At 43.3% G+C, this 22,040-nt stretch overlaps 1 protein-coding gene across 10 annotated transcripts in view; it reads right to left on the bottom strand.

Annotated features, from left to right (window-relative positions):
* The window catches only part of IRAG1 (inositol 1,4,5-triphosphate receptor associated 1), a 190,152-nt gene that overhangs the window by 68,910 nt on the left and 99,202 nt on the right, over window positions 1-22,040 (bottom strand). For all 10 annotated transcript variants that reach the window (XM_075927919.1, XM_075927925.1, XM_075927924.1 and 7 more), the window contains 2 exons: window positions 13,393-13,484; window positions 8,887-8,957 (listed from right to left, as the gene is read on the bottom strand). In XM_075927919.1, coding sequence (XP_075784034.1) covers window positions 8,887-8,957; window positions 13,393-13,484 — 163 coding nt within the window. The remainder of the gene's footprint in view (window positions 1-8,886; window positions 8,958-13,392; window positions 13,485-22,040) is intronic.

Raw genomic sequence — 22,040 nt, 5'->3', positions numbered from 1 at the left:
TTTATTTTACATCGGGAAGGGGGGTTAAGGAGGTGTATGTGGAAGGACGTGAGAGACCGTGGGGCAGACCAGGGAGGTTCTTAGTGCTCCTCGAGGTGGAAGCTCTCCCACAGGGCCTCCTGGATACTGACAGCCGCCGATGGACCTCCTGGATGGCAGCCTGTAGAAAGTGCAGCCAGGCTCGCAGCAACGCATCCAAGAGAAGCACCAGAGTGCCCAGGGGCAGCTCTGGCTCCATGTTGCAGAGTGCTGTGGTGTCCAGAGTGAGAGCAACCAGAGCATGCAGAGACAAAATGCTTTGCTGTCCCTCATCAAGGTAGGCAAGCAAGCAGGGAAACCTGAGAACCAGCTGCCCAGGGGGGTCCCTTGAAGCACAGGCCTCAGATAGCCTCAGGCAGTAGCCACACTAAGTAACTCCTGACCTGATGCCCTGCCGGACCTGGTTCTGGCCCGCCTTAAATGCGATTCAGCGTCCACTCAGTGTGGATGTGCTATTTCGAAATAGCCAAATGCTATTTTGAAATGCATTTTGTGTGTAGACACGTTATTTTGAAATATCTTATTTAGAAATAACTATTTCGAAATTAGATATTTTGAAATAATGCTGTAGTGTAGACATACCCTTAGGGAAGATCTAGATCGGGGCAGGAAAATTTGGCCCACCAAGCCAATGGAGCCTATCTGCAGGAGCCTCTGCCTGTCCTGCCCCCACATACTACTCAGAGCAGCTCTCTGAATGCTGCAAGCCTCAGGGGAGGGGAAGAAAGGCTTCATGCACTGTCCCTTTCCCCAATCTTGCAGCTCCCATTGGCCAATTTCCAGCTGATGGCAGCTGCCTGTTTGCAGGTCAGGCAGCGCACAAAGTACTACTCCCCCTCTGGGCTTGCACACTTCAGAGCTATACATGGTCCTTGCAGTCACAGCAGGGGTATGGAAGGCAAGGAACTCTAGCACCTTGGACCCTCCCTTCTTCCAACCCATTGTCTAACCCCTCCCCCCGCACTCCTACCTTTTCACAGATCCTGCGCCCCAATCCTCTGCACTCGCTCCCATGCCCCAGCTCTAGGATGCAACCTCCTCCCTGACCTTGCACCCCAACCCTCTATTCCAGTTACAACCAAGATTCCTGTACCCCCTCCTGCAATTTCACTCCAGGTCACAACCCCCTCCCAGACCCTGCACTCCTTTTGCACCCCTCCTTCAGCTCAGAAGCCTCTTTTCCACTCATGTCTCCTCCTGGACTCTGCATCCTGTTCTGCACCCCAGTCTCCTGCCTCAGGCCACAACCCTCTCCTTCATCCAAATTCCCTCCCAGATCCCACACTCTCTCCTGCACCACAATCCCTTACCAGAAGCTACACTCAGCCTCCATCCCAGACCCCACATCTCCTCCATTAATATCATGGAAGAATCATAGAATAGAATCATAGAATCATAGAACTGGAAGAGACCTCAGAAGGTCATCAAGTCCAGGCCCCTGCTCTAGGCAGGACCAATTCCAACTAAATCAACCCGGCCAGGGCTTTCTCAAGCCGAGACTTAAACACCTCTAGGGATGGAGACTCTACTACTTCCCTAGGTAACCTATTCCAGTACTTCACCACCCTCCTAGTGAAATAGTTTTTCCTAATATCCAACCTGGACCTCTCCCATCACAACTTGAGACCATTGCTCCTTGTTCTGCCATCTGACACTACTGAGAACAGCCTCTCTCCATCCTCTTTGGAACCTCCCTTCAGGAAGTTGAAGGCTGCTATCAAATCCCCCCTCACTCTTCGCTTCTGCAGACTAAACAGACCCAAGTACCTCAGCCTCTCCTCATAAGTCATATGCTCCAGCCCCCTAATCATTTTGGTTGCCCTCCGCTGGACCCTCTCCAATGCGTCCACAGCCTTTTTGTAGTGGGGGGCCCAGAACTGGACACAATACTCCAGATGCGGCCTCACCAAAGCCGAATAAAGGGGAATAATGACATCTCTGGATCTGCTGGCAATGCTCCTCTTAATGCAACCTAATATGCCATTAGCCGTGTTGGCTACAAGGGCACACTGTTGACTCATATCTAGCTTCTCATCCACTGTAACCCCCAGGTCCTTTTCTGCAGAACTACTACTTAACCGGTTGGTCCCCAGCTTGTAACTATGCTTGGGATTCTTCCGTCCCAAGTGCAGGACTCTACACTTGTCCTTGTTGAATCTCATCAGGTTTCTTGTGACCCAATCCTCCAATTTGTCTAAGTCATTCTGTACCCTATCTCTGCCCTTAAGCGTATCTACCTCTCCCCCCAGCTTAGTGTCATCCGCAAACTTGCTGAGGGTGCAATCCATCCTCTCATCCAGATCATTAATGAAGATATTGAACAAAACCGGTCCTACAACCGTACCTTGGGGCACTCCCCTAGAAACCAACCGCCATCCTGACATCGAGCCATTGATCACTACCTGCTGGGCCCAGCCTTCTAGCCATCTTTCTACCCATCTTCCCATCCATTTATCCAATCCACAATCCCTTAACTTGCTGGCAAGAATATTGTGGGAGACCGTATCAAAAGCCTTGCTAAAGTCAAGGTATATAACATCCACTGACTTCCCCATGTCCACCGAGCCAGTTACCTCATCATAGAAGCTAATCAGATTGGTCAGGTACGACTTGCCCTTTGTAAATCCATGCTGACTATTCCTGATCACTTTCCTCTCATCCAAGTGCCTCAATATGGATTCCTTAAGTATCCCTTCCATGATTTTTCCAGGAACTGAGGTAAGACTGACAGGCCTATAGTTCCCTGGATCATCCCTCTTCCCTTTTTTGAAGATGGGCACTACATTTGCCTTTTTCCAGTCATCCGGGATTTTTCCCGATCTCCACGACTTTTCAAAGATAATAGCCAAAGGCTCCACAATGACATTTGCCAACTCCCTCAGTACCCTCGGATGCACTAAGTCCAGACCCATGGATTTATGTACGTTTAGCTTTTCTAAATAGTTCCTAACCTGTTCTTTACCCACCACGGGCTGTCCATCTTCATCCCATCTTGTGTCACTTGGTGCAGAAGTCCAGGAGCCGACCTTGTCCGTGAATACAGAGGCAAAGAAAGCATTGAGTACTTCAGCTTTCCCCACATCATCTGTCACTAGGTTACCTCCTTCATCCATTAGGGGCCGCACACCCTTTCTGATCACCTTCTTCTTGTTAACATGCCGGCAGAAACCTTTCTTGTTATCCTTCACATCCTTAGCCAGTCACAATTCCATTTGCGCTTTCGCCTTCCTGATAACCTCCCGGTATTCTCGAGCTATACCTTTAAACTCCTCCCTGGTCATTTGTCCAAGTTTCCACTCTTTGTAAGCTTCCTTTTTGTGCTTAAGTTCACCAAGGATTTCCCCTGTAAGTCCGGTCTCCTACCATGTTTGCCTCTCTTGCTACACATCGGGATGGTTTCTTTCTGTGCCTTCAATAAGGCTTCTTTAAAATACTGCCAGCTCTCCTGGACTCCTTTCCCCTTCATGTTAACACCCCAGGGGATTCTGCCCATCAGATCTCGGAGGGAGTCAAAATCTGCTTTTTTGAAGTCCAAGGTGTGTATTTTACTACTCTCTTTTCTTCCTTTGGTCAGGATCCTGAAATCTACCATCTCATGATCACTGCTTCCCAGGTTGTCACCCACCTCCACTTCCCCTATTAGTTCCTCCCTGTTTGTGAGCAGAAGGTCAAGCTGCGCACAGCCCCTGGTCGGATCCTTCAGCACCTGTGTCAAGAAATTATCCCCAACATTCTCCAAAAACTTCCTGGATTGCCTGTGTACTGCCGTATTGGTTTCCCAGCAGATGTCAAGGTGATTCAAGTCGCCCACGAGAACCAGGGCCTGTGATCTGGAAGCTTCGCTCAGTTGTCCGAAGAAAGCCTCATCTACCTCATCCACCTGATTCGGTGGCCTGTAGCAAACACCAACCTCAACATCAATGCTGTTGTTTGCTCCCTTAAACTTAACCCATAGACTCTCAACAGGTTTTTCTCCTTCTTTATACTGGAGTTCAGAGCAATCGTAGTGCTCTCTTACATATAGTGCAACTCCTCCTCCTTTTCTCCCCTGCCTGTTATTCCTGAACAGTCTATAACCTTCCATGACAGCGCTCCAGTCATGCGAGTCATCCCACCAAGTCTCTGTTATCCCAATTAAATCATATTTCTTGGTCTGGGCCAGAGCCTCCAGTTCTTCCTGTTTCTTGCCCAGGCTTGTCGCATTAGTGTACAAACACTTCAGGTAACCAGTTGATTGTCCTATCTTCTCCATTCGAAACATGGGAGCTCCTTTCTTGCCCCTTCCTCTCTGCATTTCTTCCCGGTATCCGCGTTTCTCACTCCCCTCAGGGTTTTGGTCACCATCCCCCGATGAACCTAGTTTAAAGCCTTCCTCACTAGGTTTGCAAGCCTGCCCGCTAAGATGCTCCTTCCTCTCTTCGTTAGGTGGATCCCATCTCTTCCTAACAATCCTTGCGCCCGGAACAGAGCCCCATGGTCGAAGAAACCAAAGCCCTCTCTGTGACACCATCTGCGCAACCACGCATTTACGTCCTCAATTCGACAATCCCTGCCCAGTCCTTTCCCTTCAACAGGGAGGATGGAGGAGAATACCACTTGCGCTCCAAATTCTTGGATCCTTCTTCCTAGCACTACATAATCTGCAGTAACACGCTCAAGATTATTCTTGGCCGTATCATTAGTTCCCACATGGAGAAGCAGGAAGGGGTAGCGATCCGAAGGTTTGATCAGCTTGGTAAGTGTCAGGGGTTCTGTCAGGGGTCCGCACCCCAGTGTGCCTCAGTGCCCCCTGACTGTCCTCATCTAGCCCCTCGCAGGGCAAGTTACAGTCTGTATGGGATGCTCATCATAGGCATTTCGGATTATCTCCGAGGCCCTGCTTACCTAAGCCAGGCTGTGATCTGCCTCCAAGCCTGGGCCTTGCCTCCGGCCCCTCGTCAGGGGAGCCTTAGCTGGCCTTCTCCCAGTCCTTGCTGGCTATCCCCAGCGGAGTTCCCTCCTGGGAGCTCCTGCTTCCTCCACAGTCAGCCCCTCACTGGCCTCTCTCTCCCTCCTCCTGAGCAACCTGGGCTTCTCTATATATACGTGCCAGCTGCGCTCATCCTCGCCCTAATGGGTTCAGCTGGCTTCTACCAGCCACTCGTGCAGTCCTGGATCTCTGCCAGCTGGGCTCTCCCATGCCCTAATGGGTTCAGCTGGCTTCTACCAGCCACTCGTGCAGTCCAGGATCTTTGCCAGCTAGGCTCTCTCTAGTCCTAACTAGCTCCTGCTGGTCTCCTTTCTGCTAGCCCCGGCTCCGGGACGAAGTCCTGGTGTTAAAGGGCCAGTGCAGGGCAGGCGCCCTGTCACAGTAAGCCTCTCAGTGACATCCTGAATGCGAGCTCCCGGTAAGCAGCACAGCTCTCGAGATTCCAGGTCCAGACGGCAGAGGGATGGCTCAGTCCCTCTTAGGAGGGAGTCCCCGACCACCACCACCCGTCGTTTCCTTTTGGGGGTGGTGGCCGTGGAACCCCCATCCGTAGGACTACGCATCCCACTTGTTGACCACTTGTTGAATTCTTGGAGTGGTACCCTATCAAAAATTATTGCCCACTCATGATCTAGATGATGCTTGGCCCTGCTACAAGGGCAGGGGACTGGACTTTATGACCTCTCAAAGTCCCTCCCAGTTCCAGTACCTTTATTCCTACTTTGTGGTACATTATTCCATAAGTAGCCAAACTGAGGTCAATAGTACTCTTCATGGAGTAAGATACTACTCACTGTGAGGAAGAGCATCAAAATATCCTTCTAAAGAATCTGCCAATTTTCATTAAATATTTAAGTAGCTGATAACATTACTGACTTGAATATTTTGACCGATACATATTCATGACTTTTTTTAAATTCAATTTCTGATTATGCACAAGGAATTAAAAAAATTGAGCCACTGAACAGCACTTTTCAAAAACCAGGAGGTGCTAAGAAGACATATCTCCAGTCTTATAAAAAAAAAAGTAAGCTCTATTTTATGAATGTATTTCTGAGGTGCTAGAAGATACGTATTTCTATAGTTCTGCTCATGTGTATATTCTGCATTTTATTCACTACTTGTAATGCAAACATCTTAAACTCAGGGGCTCTGTCTAGACTGGCAAGTTTTTCCGCAAAATCATCTGCTTTTGCGGAAAAATTTGCCAGCTGTCTACACTGGCCGCTTGAATTTCCGCAAGAACACTGACGATCTCATGTAAGATCGTCAGTGTTCTTGCGGAAATATTGTGCTGCTCCCATTCGGGCAAAAGCCCTCTTGTGCAAATCATTTGCGCAAGAGGGCCAGTATAAACAGCACAGTACTGTTTTCCACAAAAAAACCCCGATCGCGACAATGGCGATCGGGGCTTTTTTGCAGAAAAGCGCGTCTAGATTGGCCAAGGACGCTTTTCCACAAAAAGTGCTTTTGAGGAAAAGCGTTCTGCCAATCTAGACGCGCTTTTCTGAAAATGCTTTTAACAGAAAACTTTTCCGTTAAAAGCATTTCCGGAAAATCATGCCAGTGTAGACGTAGCCAGGGTGATAATTTATCCTACTACATCATCATCAAGTACTTTCTGTGCACACATTACACTCGGGGTATGTCTACACAACAGCATTATTTCAAAATAATGGACATTATTCCAAAATAAAAAATGGTTACTTACCCGTAACTGTTGTTTTTTGAGATGTGTTGCTCATGTGCATTCGAATTAGGTGTGCGTGCGCCACGTGCATGGATTCTAGAGCCTTTTTTCTCCAGCGATATCCGTTGGGCTGGCAGGGAGCCCCTAGAGTGGCGCCGACATAATGGTGAATAAGTATCCCTGCTGGCTGTTCCCTCCCTCAGTTCCTTCTTGCCAGAAAACTCCGACGAAGAAGAGGTAGGGGGGTGTCAAACAGACATGAGCAATACATCTCGAAGAACAACAATTACAGGTTAGTAATCGATTTTTTCTTTTTCAAATGCTTGCTCATGTGCATTTGAATTAGGTGACTCCGTAGCCTAATGGAGGCGGGGTTGGAGAACAATACAGGTTAAGGCAGAATTGATTGCAGTACCACAATGCTCAGGGCTGCATCCTCCCTAGCTTGTCGGGGGATCGCATAATGTGCTGCAAACGTGTGCACTGATGACCATGTGGCTGCTCTACAGATATCCACTATAGGAACCTGCGCCAGAAAGACTGCTGAGGAGGCCTGCACCTGAGTGCAGGGAGCTGTGATGTGAGGCAGTACCTTGCCTGCCAGTTCGTAACATTCCCTGATACAGGATGTAATCCAGGAAGACAACTGCTGTGCCGATACTGGCATGCCTTTAACTCTTTCCTCTATTGAAATAAAGAGTTGAGGTGATCTGGGAAACTCTCTTGTTCTATCAATGTAAAACGCCAGCATGCGCTTTGTGTCTAGCAAGTGTAGGGCTCGCTACCTAGAGGTTGCATGGGGCTCTGGGAAGAATACTGGTAAGTAAATATCCTGCCATGTATGGAATGTGGACACCAATTTAGGGAGGAAAGCCGGATGGGGGCGCAGACACAGCCTGTCCGCTGAAAAAACCACATATGGAGGGTTGACCATTAGTGCCCTGAGTTCTGATACCCTCCTTTCTGACGTGATAGCCACAATAAAGGCCACTTTGAACAATATGGCTATGTCTACACTCGCGGCTTCTTGCGCAAGAAAATGTCCACACTGCCATGTGTGAGCTGTGCTTTTGCACAAGAGCATCCATGGCAGTGTGGACGCTCTCTTGTGCAAGAAAGCTCTGGTGGCCATTTTAGCCATAGGGCTTTCTTGCGCAAGAAATCCTTGCTGAATGTCCACACTGCCCGCTTGCGTAAGAGCTCCTGCGCAAGAGGGCTTACACCTGTTAAAAAAGAGCGTAGCTCTTGCGCAAGAAGACCTCTCTTACCACGCTGTACTGTAAATTTCCTTGTGCAAGAGCGGGCGGGCAATGTGGACGCTCTGCTGATTCTTGCGCAAGAACCGCCATACTTGCGCAAGAAGCCGCGAGTGTAAACATAGCCTAAGTGTCTAAGCTAACATGTGGCCAACGATTCGACTTGCTGGCCTGACCGATACCGCTGGAGAAAAAAGGATCTGGAATCTATGCATGTGGCACACGCACACCAAATTTGAATACACATGAGCAAGCACTCAAAGAAGAACGTTTTGTGTGTCTACACAGCAAGCCCATTATTTAAAAATAAATTCAAAATAACAGGCTTCTTACTCCAACTTCTGTAAACCTCATTGTACGAGGAGTAAGGGAAGCTGGAGGAAGAGTGCTCTATTTCGAAATAAGTGCTGTGTAGACATGCCCAAATTCAAAATAAGCCATTTAGACTTAAGCTACATAATTAGTGTAGCTCTAGTTGTGTAGCTTATTTCAAGTTTTTTTCCTGCTGTGCAGATGTATCCTGAGTGCATCTACATAGCACCCTTAGCTCAAAGTAAGCTAAGCAATTTGAGCTATGCAAATTGCATAGCTTATTTTGAGTCAATTTTGAAATAGCTTATTTTGAAATTTGGCACTGTCTACACAGCACTCATTTCAAAATGAATTCCCTTTCCAAAATGTCCCTTAATCTTCCTGTAATGAGGTTTATAGGGACGTCGGAATAGCGAGGCCTTTACAATAGCACTGCAGTGCAGGTGTAGCCTCAGTGTGCACAAGAGAGGGATTACACAGTCATTCCAATTTCTGTGGGATGGACTCTCCACTGATGTAAAACAGTCGCTCCACTTAAATCTTATTTGCACGTCAGATTTTGTTTTCAGAAAAAGATACTAACATTAATTAGCATTCACATTAGCAGAACTAGGTCTTACCAACTGAAGTCAGTGAATTGACAGAATTCCTAGTATGTCGGTTAGAATGCCTCAGATGAGGACTATGAGGTCTAAGGAAAAACAAAACAAAACGCAGCAGTAAGCAACAAGGAAGAAATTAAAATACATGATTTCATCATATATATTAATCCTAACGTAACATTTTTTTTCTAATTTCCTGGTACACCTTTTGGAAAACACAATGTAAAACTAACTAACTTTCCTTCTCTCTCCCAAATCATTATTTAATATACAATTAACTATTGTCTCAGAACATAAAATAAAAATATGCTATGCTCAAATTGATAAAGGTTTGTATTAGTTTTCCCATAAAAGTGAATTACACAAGCTTCATATTTCAGATATTTTAAGTTTTCCAAACCTGGGATAAGACAAGCAATCATCCTCTCTTCAAAGTTCTGAACTGCTTTATTGAAAAGGGTTTATATAGTTGAATCCTTTCACTAAAGAATAATCCAATTAAAATCAATGAAAACATTCCCTTTGACCTCTGTGGGAGTTGGATTAGATTTAAAATAAATGTGCTTGCTTTGCTGAGATTCCTCTGATACTTTTCTAAACAAAGGAAAAATCAAGGAAGCAGTGTACTGAAAAAAAACCCCACTCTCAACTGATAGATGTTTTGTCTTTTACTGATAACCTTATATTCCATAAATGTATCCACAATTTTTCAGCAAAGCTATACCTTTTAAGTTCAGTGTCTTGTATAATCTAAGACTGATGGAAATGTAGTTCATGGCAAGAAATATTTTTCAGTATGTGTAAACTGATAATTTGTTGCGATTATTTGTTTTTTCTGAGATAAAAAAATCAATTATTTAAAAATAGATGTTAAATCACATCAAAATGTGGAACTGGGTAGCTCAAAAAACTCATAATAGTGGCCCTGATTCAGCAGATTTAAACTTTTTCTTAACTTTAATCATATTGATAATCCTTGTTAAACAAATCATTTAAGCATATGCATAATTTTAAGATAAGATTTACATTCCATTGACTTCAATGCTTAAGTGCTTTGCTGAACAGTGATGGTATTAGAGTTTGGATCTCTCTGGTCTGGCACCCTCGGGACCTGACCATTTACAGAGGAGGGATTTTGCTGGACTAGGGGAGGTCATTTCTGGACCCCCAGCTGCCGGCCCTCCCACCCATCCTGCTAGCCTCCCGGATGGCTCCTCACCTCCTGCTGGCACCACTGTCCTGCTGACCCCACTGAGCAGCCATTGCTGCCCTAGCTCTGAGACTCACAGGGCACCCATGCGTGCAGTGCTGGGGCTCCAGGTCCCACTGGGGAGCCGTGTGTTCTGCACTGGGGCTCCAGGTCCTGCAGGCAGCTGTGTGTACTGTGTGGGGGATCCAGGTCCTGCCAGGCAGCCATATAGGGGATCCAGGACCTGCAGGGCACATGTCTCACAACCCCACTGGGCAGACCTGCTGCCACACGCTGATGGTGGGTCATTGTGGGAAGCCCACTGGCCTGCCGGCCACACAGGAATCGAGGTTTCTGAGCAAAAAGGAAACGTCCACCCTGCTTGTTTTTGCACAAAAACCCCTTGCAAAAAAACGGCTCAACTAGATTATGCAAATGAAGTGTGACAAAATGCTAATCAGCGCTTCATTTCCATACTCTCTGCCAGCAAACACCGGCAGTGTAGACAAAGCCTGAGAGACCAGTAAACAGTGGAAGTGTTGGTCATGCTGCTAGATAATATAGATCTCCTGTGGTTTGGCAAATTCCCAAGGATGCCAGACTACAGAGGTTAAACCTGTACATCTAACAGATGTCATTTACTAAATATACCAAGAGAAATCATTGAGCATTTTTAGCAATGCATGAAAACATAAAATGCAAAATATAAGAATAAAGCAAATCAAATAAAAGTATTTGCAAAGGCAGCCAGTACAACTTGTGAAGCATTTTATTTACTTGATTTCTTTGGAAATTACCTTCCATTACAGATAAGCCTTGTAACTATATTTTTCTTACACACTATAAATACAAGTTCTGCTTAAAATTTTAGTTAAGTTTTGTTGTTGAATTCTTTACTAATTTAATCTTCAAATAAATGGAATGTTCTTGATTTTTCTAAGTACAAAATATTGTGTTGATACATAGATTTTGCAAAATAGGCTATAGGGTCTATTTAATATGACTTTTAATATATATATATATATATATAAACTTTTCTGCATGATGTTAAGATACAATAGTAGCGGGCATAATTTAATACAGTATTCTTATTAGTTGGGTAACAAAAAGGGAGTAGAATAATCAGTTTCAAACTACGCAAATTGTATACACTCAGGCCAGATCTACACTATAGCTGAAGATCAGCTTAAGGTATGCAATTCCAGCTACATAAAAAACATAGCTGGAATCAACATACCTTAAGCCGAGCTTCAGTGCCAACCTCACCGAAATGCTCCCATCAACTTCCCTTACTTCTCATGGTAGGAATTCTGGTGTTGACAGGGGCAACCTCAGTGTTCAATTTGGAGGGTCTTTACTAGAGCTGCTAAATCGAATGCCAGAAGATTGATCACTGTAGTGTCAATCTTCTTCATAGTCTAGATGTAGCCTGATTAAGCTACATGAGTATGAGCTAACAAGGAGGAACAATATATGTTAAGGATTTGAATAGAAAATATATTTTCATTTTGGACCAAATCCTCCTCGCCTCACATATGCCAATATTCACTTGTGTGAGTAAAATCATCAGGATATGCCCCCTCCCAACTACAAGTAATAGGCTAAATCATAGGATTTTTCTATTGAACTGACTAGGGAGTATACTGCTCTATGAGGAGCTCATGGAAGAATTTGAGCCTGCCTCCTGAGATACGAGCCCTTCCCAAGCAGCCCAACCTATGCTCCTCCAGTGGTCATGCAGGAGGTATTGTCAAAGGGTCTGGGACACTTTGCATGGCGTAAAGTGCATGGTAGGACTAGTCTTTGCACAATCGTTACAGGTCCCCACAAGCACAGCACAAGAGCTAAGTTTTCAGGACATACCATCATATGACCAGGCCCACTGACAGCAGGGTCCAAGACAGCAGTATGCCTGGACCCCAGCAATTCTAAAGAGCCTGGGGCTCCCAGGAGCACCATGTGGCACACTCTGGACGGCTCTGAGGGCTGGCTGGAGGGAAGGGTCACAGTGTGGCATGCTCTGCGCAGTGCTGAGGGCTAGCTGCCTCAACCCCATCCCTTGTGCCCAAGGCCCTGCCCTTTTTTGAAGCACAGCAAGTCCGTTGGCCTCCCTGCACATGCCAAAGGGAGAGCAGCAGCAACCTTGACTCACAAGGCTGACTCATTCGAGTTATTCATGTGAAGAACGTCTGCTTCCATGAGGAGTAGTTGTCAAACTGGGTTGATATGATGTGAAAAGTCTATTTCCATAGGCATTTTAATCTTGTGTGTGCTTAATATTTAAATTACGTTAATTTGAAAGATTAGCAAATTTATGTAAGCAACCCTTGCTCATGTCAAACTCCTACAGACTTCATTGAGATTATTCCCAGAGTTAGGTCACAGGACTGAGTCATGTAAATATTCCTTTGATATCATAATTAATATCTCTGTAATGCCACTTCCTCGTGTTAAAAATAGGCATAGAACTATAAAGACAATATAACTAGTCTACTATAATTAGTCTACTATATATTTGAGAGAGATTGTCTGTCTGTTCGTTTAAGAATTCCTCCTAAACTATAAGAGCTAGAACCACCAAATTTGGTATTTAGCTTCCTCTTATCAGAACTTAAAGTAAGATAAGGGATTGTTTGTGCCAGGAAAATGGGATGTGCCTGGAATGGGATTGCTTCTCAGAAAACCACACAGAAAAGAAACAATCACCAGGCAGGTGAAAAGAATTAGATGGGGGTGCTTCCCCATATGGACTGCCTTAGCCCCAAACCTCCCATCATCCAGGCACCCTTTAGAGAAGGGCTGAAGCTCCCCCGCTAAATTCATACTGGAACATTGCTGGCTGTTCCCCTTTGTCAGGGAGCCGGGGGAAAGTGCACACTTTGCTGCTTTCCTCTGGCTGGGGAGCACAGGGGGCAGAATAACCTGGACCTGTCCCAGCCGGGAGACATGCACCTTTCCTTTGGTTGTGCCTGGTGAAGCTGAAGTGGCCAAGGAGACGCACTTCTCACTTGGCCCCAAGATACTGCCATGAGAGAAGACTGGGATAGTCCTCTCTGCCCGGGGTAGCCTGCATATTGAACCCCGCATCCCCAGGCTCACCCCAGAGCACTGATTTAAAGGAAGCATGTACAATTTCATTTTGTTTTTCCAAAAACAAAAATTAATTGAGTTAAGGACCTGAGCAATGCCAGGTAAATCTTCTAGTTAGAAATAAAAATGAAATGCTGATTTCTGTAAAATGATGTAAATTTCAAAACAGATTCTTTGAAATGTGTGCCTTGGAAGTATTACACTGGTTATGTATAAACTGGTAACACATGTATTATACGTAATACCTGTTGACTTCAATTTCTACATCTGGCATTACAGCATTCTCTGGAAGAACAATAGAAGGTGCACTGCATGCTGTCCCGTCAATGGTAGCATCCTGAATAGTTTGTGAGAAATAAAAATGTAGTTAAGCAAAAATTTAAAACACTGGAAAATAATGCTGCATATGGAAAATAAAATGTATTTCTCTGTCAGTTTTCCAGGAGAAAAGATGAACATAGTTCAACAATATAAGAGTTTACTCTCCTTCAAACACAGCAGGTAATGAAACATATCCTTAACTTCAACGTTGAGGAGAAATGATGGCGAGGCATTCACTTACAATTTCTTCACACCAAGAAAGCGGTTGGAGTTAGCAGTCCTTGCACAGGGTAACGTCAGTGAAAGATTGACTTTTACAAGGACTCGCAAATGCAGAGCCACTTAAGTTAGTGAGAGCTACACACAGGTAAGAAAAGGGGAAGAACTGACACTTTACAAGGGTGTGTTAAATTAGATGCAAAACTCCAGTTAGCAGCAACCGTGGTTGTTTCAGCATATTATTTTCATGTAGTTATATTGCTTGCCTCTATTTCCTTCTCTCACGTCAACATGAATTAGCAGTGTAAACAATGATAGTTTAATATTTATAGTATATTCGTATTTTACACCTGCCAGATATTTTAATAAATACAGTATGTCATTTGTAAAGGGTTACATGGCAATTTGAGTCAGTATGGTGGTGTAGTGGCACTGAATCCAGGATGGCAGAAAGACAAGGTGGGTGTGGTAACACTTTTATTGAAGTTTTTGAGTTTCTTCAGATATGGGAAAGGTACCCATGGACCTCAAAAGATATGTTGTGGGGGTTACCGGAGCAGTGGAGATACAGTTTGCATCTGTTATGGCAGATCTGATGCTATTTTGTGGGTTCCTAATCTGCAGGGAGCTTGTTATGATAATGAGCTTGGCAAGTTTAGTTGTTTGAAGGCCAGGAAGAGAAGGCTCAAGAAAAAAAATTTCAGGATATGGTCCCCATAGCTTACGAGTTGTAATTGTTTAATGATATCTTATATGGGTTCCAGTGTGGCATGATAGGGTATGTGATTGGAAGTGGGTACTTTCTAAATTGAGGCAGGTTCTCTTGATGCATTTGGATGGCCCATTTCATGATGCAATTTATTTCTTTGGTGGAGTGCCTTTGTTTGATGAAGGCAGCTAAGTGTGTTAAGGTACATATCCCAGACTTTCTCCTCATAGCATGTTCTGTGGCATTAGAATTCCTGAATAGATTTCTTGGAGTGTTTTGGATAGGTACTGGATCTATGAAGGTTAGGGTGCTGATCCATGGGTTTCTTGTCTGTGATTGTCTGTAAAGTTCTATTCAAGAAGTTGATTGTGGTGTCCAGGAAGCTGATGCTGGTGTGAGAGATTTCTAGAGACCGTCTGATGGATGGATGGTTGTTGAAGGCCAAGGTCATTATCAGAAGCCAGCTTCTCACAGGTCAGGCCACACAAACTCAAAGTGGCACCAGACCCTGCCTTACTCAGAGATGCAAACCCTGCATTCATATAACTACTGCTATCATGATAAAAACCTCCTACAAACACACCTCTCAAGATCCAGCAAGCTTGTTATTTCAAGCTGGTTATTTTGAAATCTGTACTCCTGCTTTCTGGGGGGAATAAGCTTATATTGAAATAGTTATTTTGGGAGTCATTATTTCAAAATAAGTTGTTTTGAAATAATTTCCTAGTGTAAACATGGCCTAAGGTGCTACAGGACTCCTCGTTTTTTTAAAGTTACAGACTAACAGCTACACATCTGAGAGGTGGTTAAGTCAAGCAGGGTATGTCTACACTACCCTCCTATTTCGAAATAGGAGGGTAATGTAGGCATACTGCAATTGCAAATGAAGCCCGGGATTTGAATTTCCCGGGCTTCATTTGCATAAGCGGGCGCCGCCATTTTTAAATCCCCACTGGTTCGAACCCCGTGCCGCACGGCTACACGCGGCACGAACTAGGTAGTTCGAACTAACGGGGTAGTGTAGACATACCCTAGATCACCATGCTTTGGAATTAAATCACAAAGAAAATGATAAGAGACTGACCTCTCAATCCTTATTGAAACCCTGCACACCAACACCCTCAAAAGACAATCTTTGATGTTTGAATTCATAATTTTGCTAGGCATTGAAAATCATGGTCTCGATAAACATACTGGATTTAAGGATTATTATCCCAATCTGTAACCCACTAACCCTAATTGCAGAGGTGTTAACAGACTACTTCATCTTGAATGGTCTTTTAGAATGTGTTCATTATATATGCTAACTAATCTGTTCCACCTTGTTTTTAGCTGTGACACTCTGAGTACCCTTCCCAGATCTGAAGAAGAGTAGGGCTGAAAAGCTTCTCTCTTTCACCAGCAAAAGTTGGCTCAATAGAAGATATTACCTCACCCATCTTGTCTCCACCCAATGGACAGAGCCAACCCATCCATTGGGTGGCATGAGGTGGTTGCCTCAGTCCTCACGCTTTGAGGGGGGGGGGGGGAAGGCAACACTTCAGGGAGATGTGGGGCCTGGACAGTGTAGGGGCCGGCAGCAGTGCTACCAACCACACTCTGCTCCACCTCATAGGCTCCAAGGAGGAGTCAGAGACTTTGGGAAAAGGGCAGAATGGGGAGGGGGTTTGGAGTGGTGTGGGAAGGGGTTGAGTGGGCTTTTGAGGAAAGGGATGGAGTGGGAGCAGGCCAGAGCAGGGACAGAAAGAGGCAGGTGGGGGTGGGATGGAGAAGGTGCTGTTCCAGCCCCTACATCTTACTACAGATGACCCTGCTAGTAAGTGTCAGCATTAAAGGTCATATTCTTAAAGCCTTGTACAATGTGAGAGATATGAACTAACTGCAGATGTATTGTAATTCCAACACAATCACAATCACAGTGTCCTGCATTTGGATGTAAAGAAAACGTTCTGCATGCAAATCAAGCAATTATACAGCCTCCATTTCTGAATGTACCATGGTCTGCACCTGCAAAAGTGGGTGCGCAACTAATCATTTGCAGAAAACATGCAGCCACTCACTTTTATGAGGGTGCAAACCAGCTCATTTTATGAGCTAGTCTGTAGCTGAAGAAAATTTTGCCTGGGGGGGAAAGAGTTCTTCTTTCAAATCCACACAGAAATATTTTGAATTTCACACTAAAATATTTTATAAGGAACTTCCAATTATGCGTTGTAGTATCTGCAGTTTTGAAGCAAATTCTTTAAAATTAAGGTTTTCCAAATCTAACAAATGGGGATTCTGTTGATTTATTTTTATGGATTTGGCAAGAAAATGAAAAATAGATCATAATGCTTTATTCTTCTCCACAGAAAAATAAATCCTTCCTCATTCCAATTAATCCTGTAAAAAAGGTTATGAATAGCAGTTCATTAAAAAAAAACAAAACCATGAACTAACCAAATTAGTACCATTCATTTTTTGTTCTATTACAAATTTCCATGGGTCTTGTAAATAAATACCAGCACTGACACCAGCTTCTTTATTTCCTTTACCGGTTCTTAAACATTTATATAACATCAGCTGCTTTTATAGAATATCTATGTAGACAAATCAAATAGATCAAACAGTATCTGACTACACTGGACATACGCCTCTGCTGGATAATATGCACCTGTTATGTGAATTATCAATGGTCATAAGTATGCTTGAAGACTGATACCCTATTATAATATATAGGGAAAAATCAAACCTCTCTTGGGATGTATCTATACTACAGGGATTTTTTGAAAAAAGTGGCCTTTTTTTGAAAAATCTTTACCTGCGTCTAGACTGCTGCTGCGTTATGTCAACAGTAAATCGAAGGAACGTGGTGGTTTTGTCAACTGCAGAAAACCTCGTTTTACGACAAATAATGCCTTGTTTCAAAAGTGCTCTTTCGAAAAAAGGCGCTATGTAATGCAAACTGTGCTTTTTCGAAAGAGAGCATCCAGACTGCCTGGGTGTTCTCTTTTGAAAAAACGGCTTGCTTTTTTGAAAGTACTGATTGTAGTCTAGACACTCATTTTCGAAAGAGGCTTTTTCAAAAGATACTTTCGAAAGTATCTTTCGAAAAAGCCTCTTTCAAAAAAGAGCATCTAGACTACAATCAGTACTTTTGAAAAAGCAAGCCGTTTTTTCAAAAGAGAGCACCCAGGCAGTCTGGATGATCTCTTTTGAAAAAGCCTCTTTTGAAAAAGGCATGTAGTCTAGACACAGCCTTGGTGCAATATGATTTCCTTCTGCCTGTCCACAGATTCTAGAAAACAACACTGCCCTGGTTTGCATTGTGAAATTTTCTTCACAGTCCAAAGGGCTAGATAGGCATAATTTCTAAAAATGGTGTTAGATGGCCAGGATGTCAAATCCCCAGCCCCATGACAGATTCAGATCCTGCAGAAAGATTTCATTTTCACACAAGTGATTTTATTTTAGAAAATAGGTTTTGATTCTGCTGCCCAATGGTTATGTTTTAAAGGAGCCAATTTCCAAAGAAATTGGTCGTGCAACTGCACAAGTTATTTTCATATGCATCCGGACTGGATAACTGAACTTGCAAATAACCTTCGAAAACAGTAGCAGAAATTGTGTTAGACATGCCCATCACAAGTTTTTGTTTAATATTAATTTGTTAAATAAGAACTACATTCCAACACCTTTAATCACATTGAACAGTATTTTATTGATTTCAACACTATTCCACAAGTCTCTTTCAAATGACTTCATGGGGGCAATTCCAGTTTACCTCGCTGATGCACCCCAACCGCCATATAAATGAGTGCATCTTTACTGTATAAAGGTCATATTTACCTTCAGTCATCATGTAAAATTTCCATTGTTATCTGCTGGAGATCTACTGTAAATCAAGGTAATACCTGGCCCTAACACTGTAATTTTGATTCAAGGTCAATAATTAAAAATCTAATTCAGTAATACTGGTACTATGATTTTAACACTTCTTTTAGAAAACTATGGTAAGAAAACTATTAATAGAACCTATACCCACAACTTTTGACACCTGCAAATTTCTATTGTCTTTGCCTATGATCTACACTGGAAAGCTGAGAGTAATGCCAAAAATTCAGAGGTGAATATTGAAGGAGAAGGGGCCTTTTCCAGTGTATCATATACTGGTGATGATACTGCTAGATAAAGTACAAGAAATTTATTTAGAATTAAAACCTGTGGATTTCCCATACATAGTCAAAAATAATAAGCCCTTTACCCACATTTAATTAACTGTCAATACAATAGGTTGTTACCCAAACATCATCCACATATCTTGAATAGTTATATATTTCTAAAGTTCTTTTTTCTTGTTAGAGGACAATTGAAAGATTTATTCTGTTCAATATTCAGGACAAAGGTTGTTTCAAATTAGTAAACATTTTATCAACATTTTTAGAAATGCAAAACAACCAGGCACATATGGAAAAGAATGATATTAGAATAAATATTAAATGAAAAATATATACATACAAATAGAGCCAAATACAGATGATAATGTACATAGTAACTCAGACCATATGGATGAGCATTAAAAACATGTGAATTTTAAATATAACTCCCTAGACAATCTACTTAACATCTGACTCAGTTTCTCCACCTGGAAAATTCATGTACTATCTTCCTCCATAACTGGGAGGTTACAAAAATTAAGTAATGTTTGTAAAATGCTTTGAAGTCATTATGTAAATGCTAAGTAAAGTTATATTCTATGTAAACATAAAGGCTGTGTCTACATTGGCATCCCTTTCCGGAAAAGGGATGCTAATGAGACACATCGCAATTGCAAATCCGCGGGGGATTTAAATATCCCCCGCGGCATTTGCATTTACATGGCTGCCGCTTTTTTCTGGCTTGGGGATAAGCCGAAGAAAAGCACCAGTCTAGACATGATTCTCTGGAAAATAAGCCCTTTTCCGGAGGATCTCTTATTCCTACTTTCAAAGTGTTACTTTCAAGTAGGAATAAGAGATCCTTCAGAAAAGGGCTTATTTTCTGGGGAATCACGTCTAGACTGGCGCTCTTCTCTGGCTTATCCCCAAGCCGGAAAAAAGCGGCAGCCATGTAAATGCAAATGCCACGGGGGAAATTTAAATCCCCCGCGGATTTGAAATTGCGATGTGTCTCATTAGCATCCCTTTTCCGGAAACGGATGCCAATGTAGACCCAGCCAAAGAGAAAAAAGGAAGAATTCCCTGAATATTTTAAATATTATTATAAACGAATGTTACACCTGACACTAATCAAGTTAACAAGTTTGAAAAGCCTCAAGTCACAGAAAACTATGTTAGTAAAAGAGAATGTAGGTTCATTTTAGGAGTGGCAATATGGTTTATTTCTACTGTTAGTATTTCTAATTGAAGTTCAAGTTGCCCACAAGTGAATGGTACTTTCTTTTCTCTGTTCTGAAGGAACAAATCTACCAGAGTAGCAGAATGGCTTGCTGTATCTCCACTTTTCAGTACAAGCACTCTATCATTCTAATGAGTCTTAATTTAAAGAGTTAAGAACCAAGACAATTCTAATGAAATGCTTTCTGCACCAGTTAAATTAGGATTTCTATAGCATGTACTGAGCTATACACACAATATGGCTATATAATATGTAAGCTTTATGAGAGCCAGAAATTTCCCCTAAAATAAACCCAATAGCTGAAAGCCTGAGCCAAAAGAGACTTACCACTAACTTCAATGAGCAATAGATTCAAAAGAATTTGGCTCTTAATACTTCTGAATGCTTTTAAAACAACATGTTGCTTTGTGGTATACATGCCACAAATTCACATGTGCTTTTCTATTCCATAATTTCAAATTAGCTCTGAGTGAAATGCTATATCTGTTCCAACTGTGCTCTGTGAAGTAATGTGATTTATAACAAAAGACATGTGACTATTCAGAAGATGGGTTTAAATCGGTAGAATGTAGGGTTACAATCATTTCATAAGTCCCTTTTCAAAATACATAGAAAAACCTGAAATCCTCACCCCAAAATTAGGGATGCCTGTAACAACTAGTTTTCAGGGCTAATTCTTTTTATGTGGAACTCAATGAGAAAACTACCAGTTACTTCAGTGTGAGCAGGATCAGCGCCTCTATGTGTGCACACCAATAGTGACCTTTATAAAGCTGGTATAAAAAAAGGATGAAACCTTTTGGACCATGTCAGGTCTGGAATTAAGATTTTTAAAAATAAGGCATCTAATTTTAGTCACCTAACTCCATATTTAGGAACTGAAATAAGAGGCTTGGGTTTTTTTTTTCGAAAATGCGCCCTCTGCCGCTCCCAGGCACTGCCCCCTGATGCTATGGGAATGTCAGGGAAAGCCTCCCATGAACTGCTTCACTGTACTGTTGGCTCTCCCAGCTCAGGGAGTGGCAGCATGCAGAGTCGCTTCCTCCTCCCAATACCTGGGAGCATACCATGGGTGCTCCTGGAGCAGGGACAGACAGCGTACGGAGATTCAAGTGTACTAGTACTCAAGAGCAGTCCAGGTACTCAAGTGAGGACAAACACTGTAATTGTGGTTGAACCCAGAAACTGTGACTGGACCTTATAGGGTCTTGCTGAAATACTCAAGGTCCAGCTGCCCATCAGATTTGGGGTTAAGCAGGAACTTTCCCCTGGGTAAGATTGACAGAGACTCTGGGAGTATTTTTGCCTTCTTCTGCAGTTTGGGTCACAGTCACTTTCAGATTGAAACAGTTGTAAATGGTGGATTGTCTGCAACTTGGTCTTTAAATCCTGATGTGAGGATTTGAGTAATTTAGCCAGAGGTTATGTGTCTATTACAGGAGTGGGTGAGTGATATTCTGTAGCCTGTGATGCTCAGGCAGTCAGAATAGATGATCATGGTGGCCTTTTCTGGCCTTAAATCTATGCGCATGGGGGCTGGGCGAAGCTGCTTCTTAGAAAGGCAAGCTTAAAATGTCTTTCTAAAGAAAATGGAGAATGTTTTAAACTGCATGCCAGATTGTGAAAAATCATAGACTCAAAGCTGGAAGAGACCTCAGGAGGTCATCAAGTCCAGCCCCTTGCCCAACGAAGCACCAATTCCAACTAAATCAACCCAGCCAGGGATTTGTCAAGCTGAGACTTAAAAACCTCTAGGGATGGAGATTCCACCACCTTCCTAGGTAACCCATTCCAAAACTTCACCAACAAAACTAGTGAAATAGTTTTTCCTAATATCCAACCTAGACCTCCTCCACTGTAACCTGAGACCATTGCTCCTTGTTCTGCCATCTGTCACTACTGTGAACAGCCTTTCTCCAGCCTCTTTGGAATCTCCCTTCAGGAAACTGAAGGCTGCCATCAAATCCTCCTCACTCTTCTCTTCTGCAGATTAAACAAACCCAAATCCCTCAGCCTCTCTCCATAGATCATGCGCTCCAGTCCCCTAATTATTTTGGTCGCCCTCCGCTGGACCCTCTCCAATGAGTCCACATCCTTCTTGTAGTTGGGGGCCCAGAACTGGACACAATACTCCAGAAGTGGCCTCATCAGAGCCGAATAAAGGGGAATAATCATTTCTCTAGATCTGCTGGCAATGCTCCTCTTAATGCAACCTAATATACCAATAGTCTTCTTGGCCACAAGGGCACACTGTTGACTCATATCCAG

This window comes from Pelodiscus sinensis, chromosome 4 (genome assembly GCF_049634645.1).
Source record: "Pelodiscus sinensis isolate JC-2024 chromosome 4, ASM4963464v1, whole genome shotgun sequence".
In the NCBI taxonomy this organism is placed as follows: Eukaryota; Metazoa; Chordata; order Testudines; family Trionychidae; genus Pelodiscus; species Pelodiscus sinensis.
Note: the sequence above shows the minus strand (reverse complement) of the source record. Positions and strands in the feature narration are given on the sequence as shown.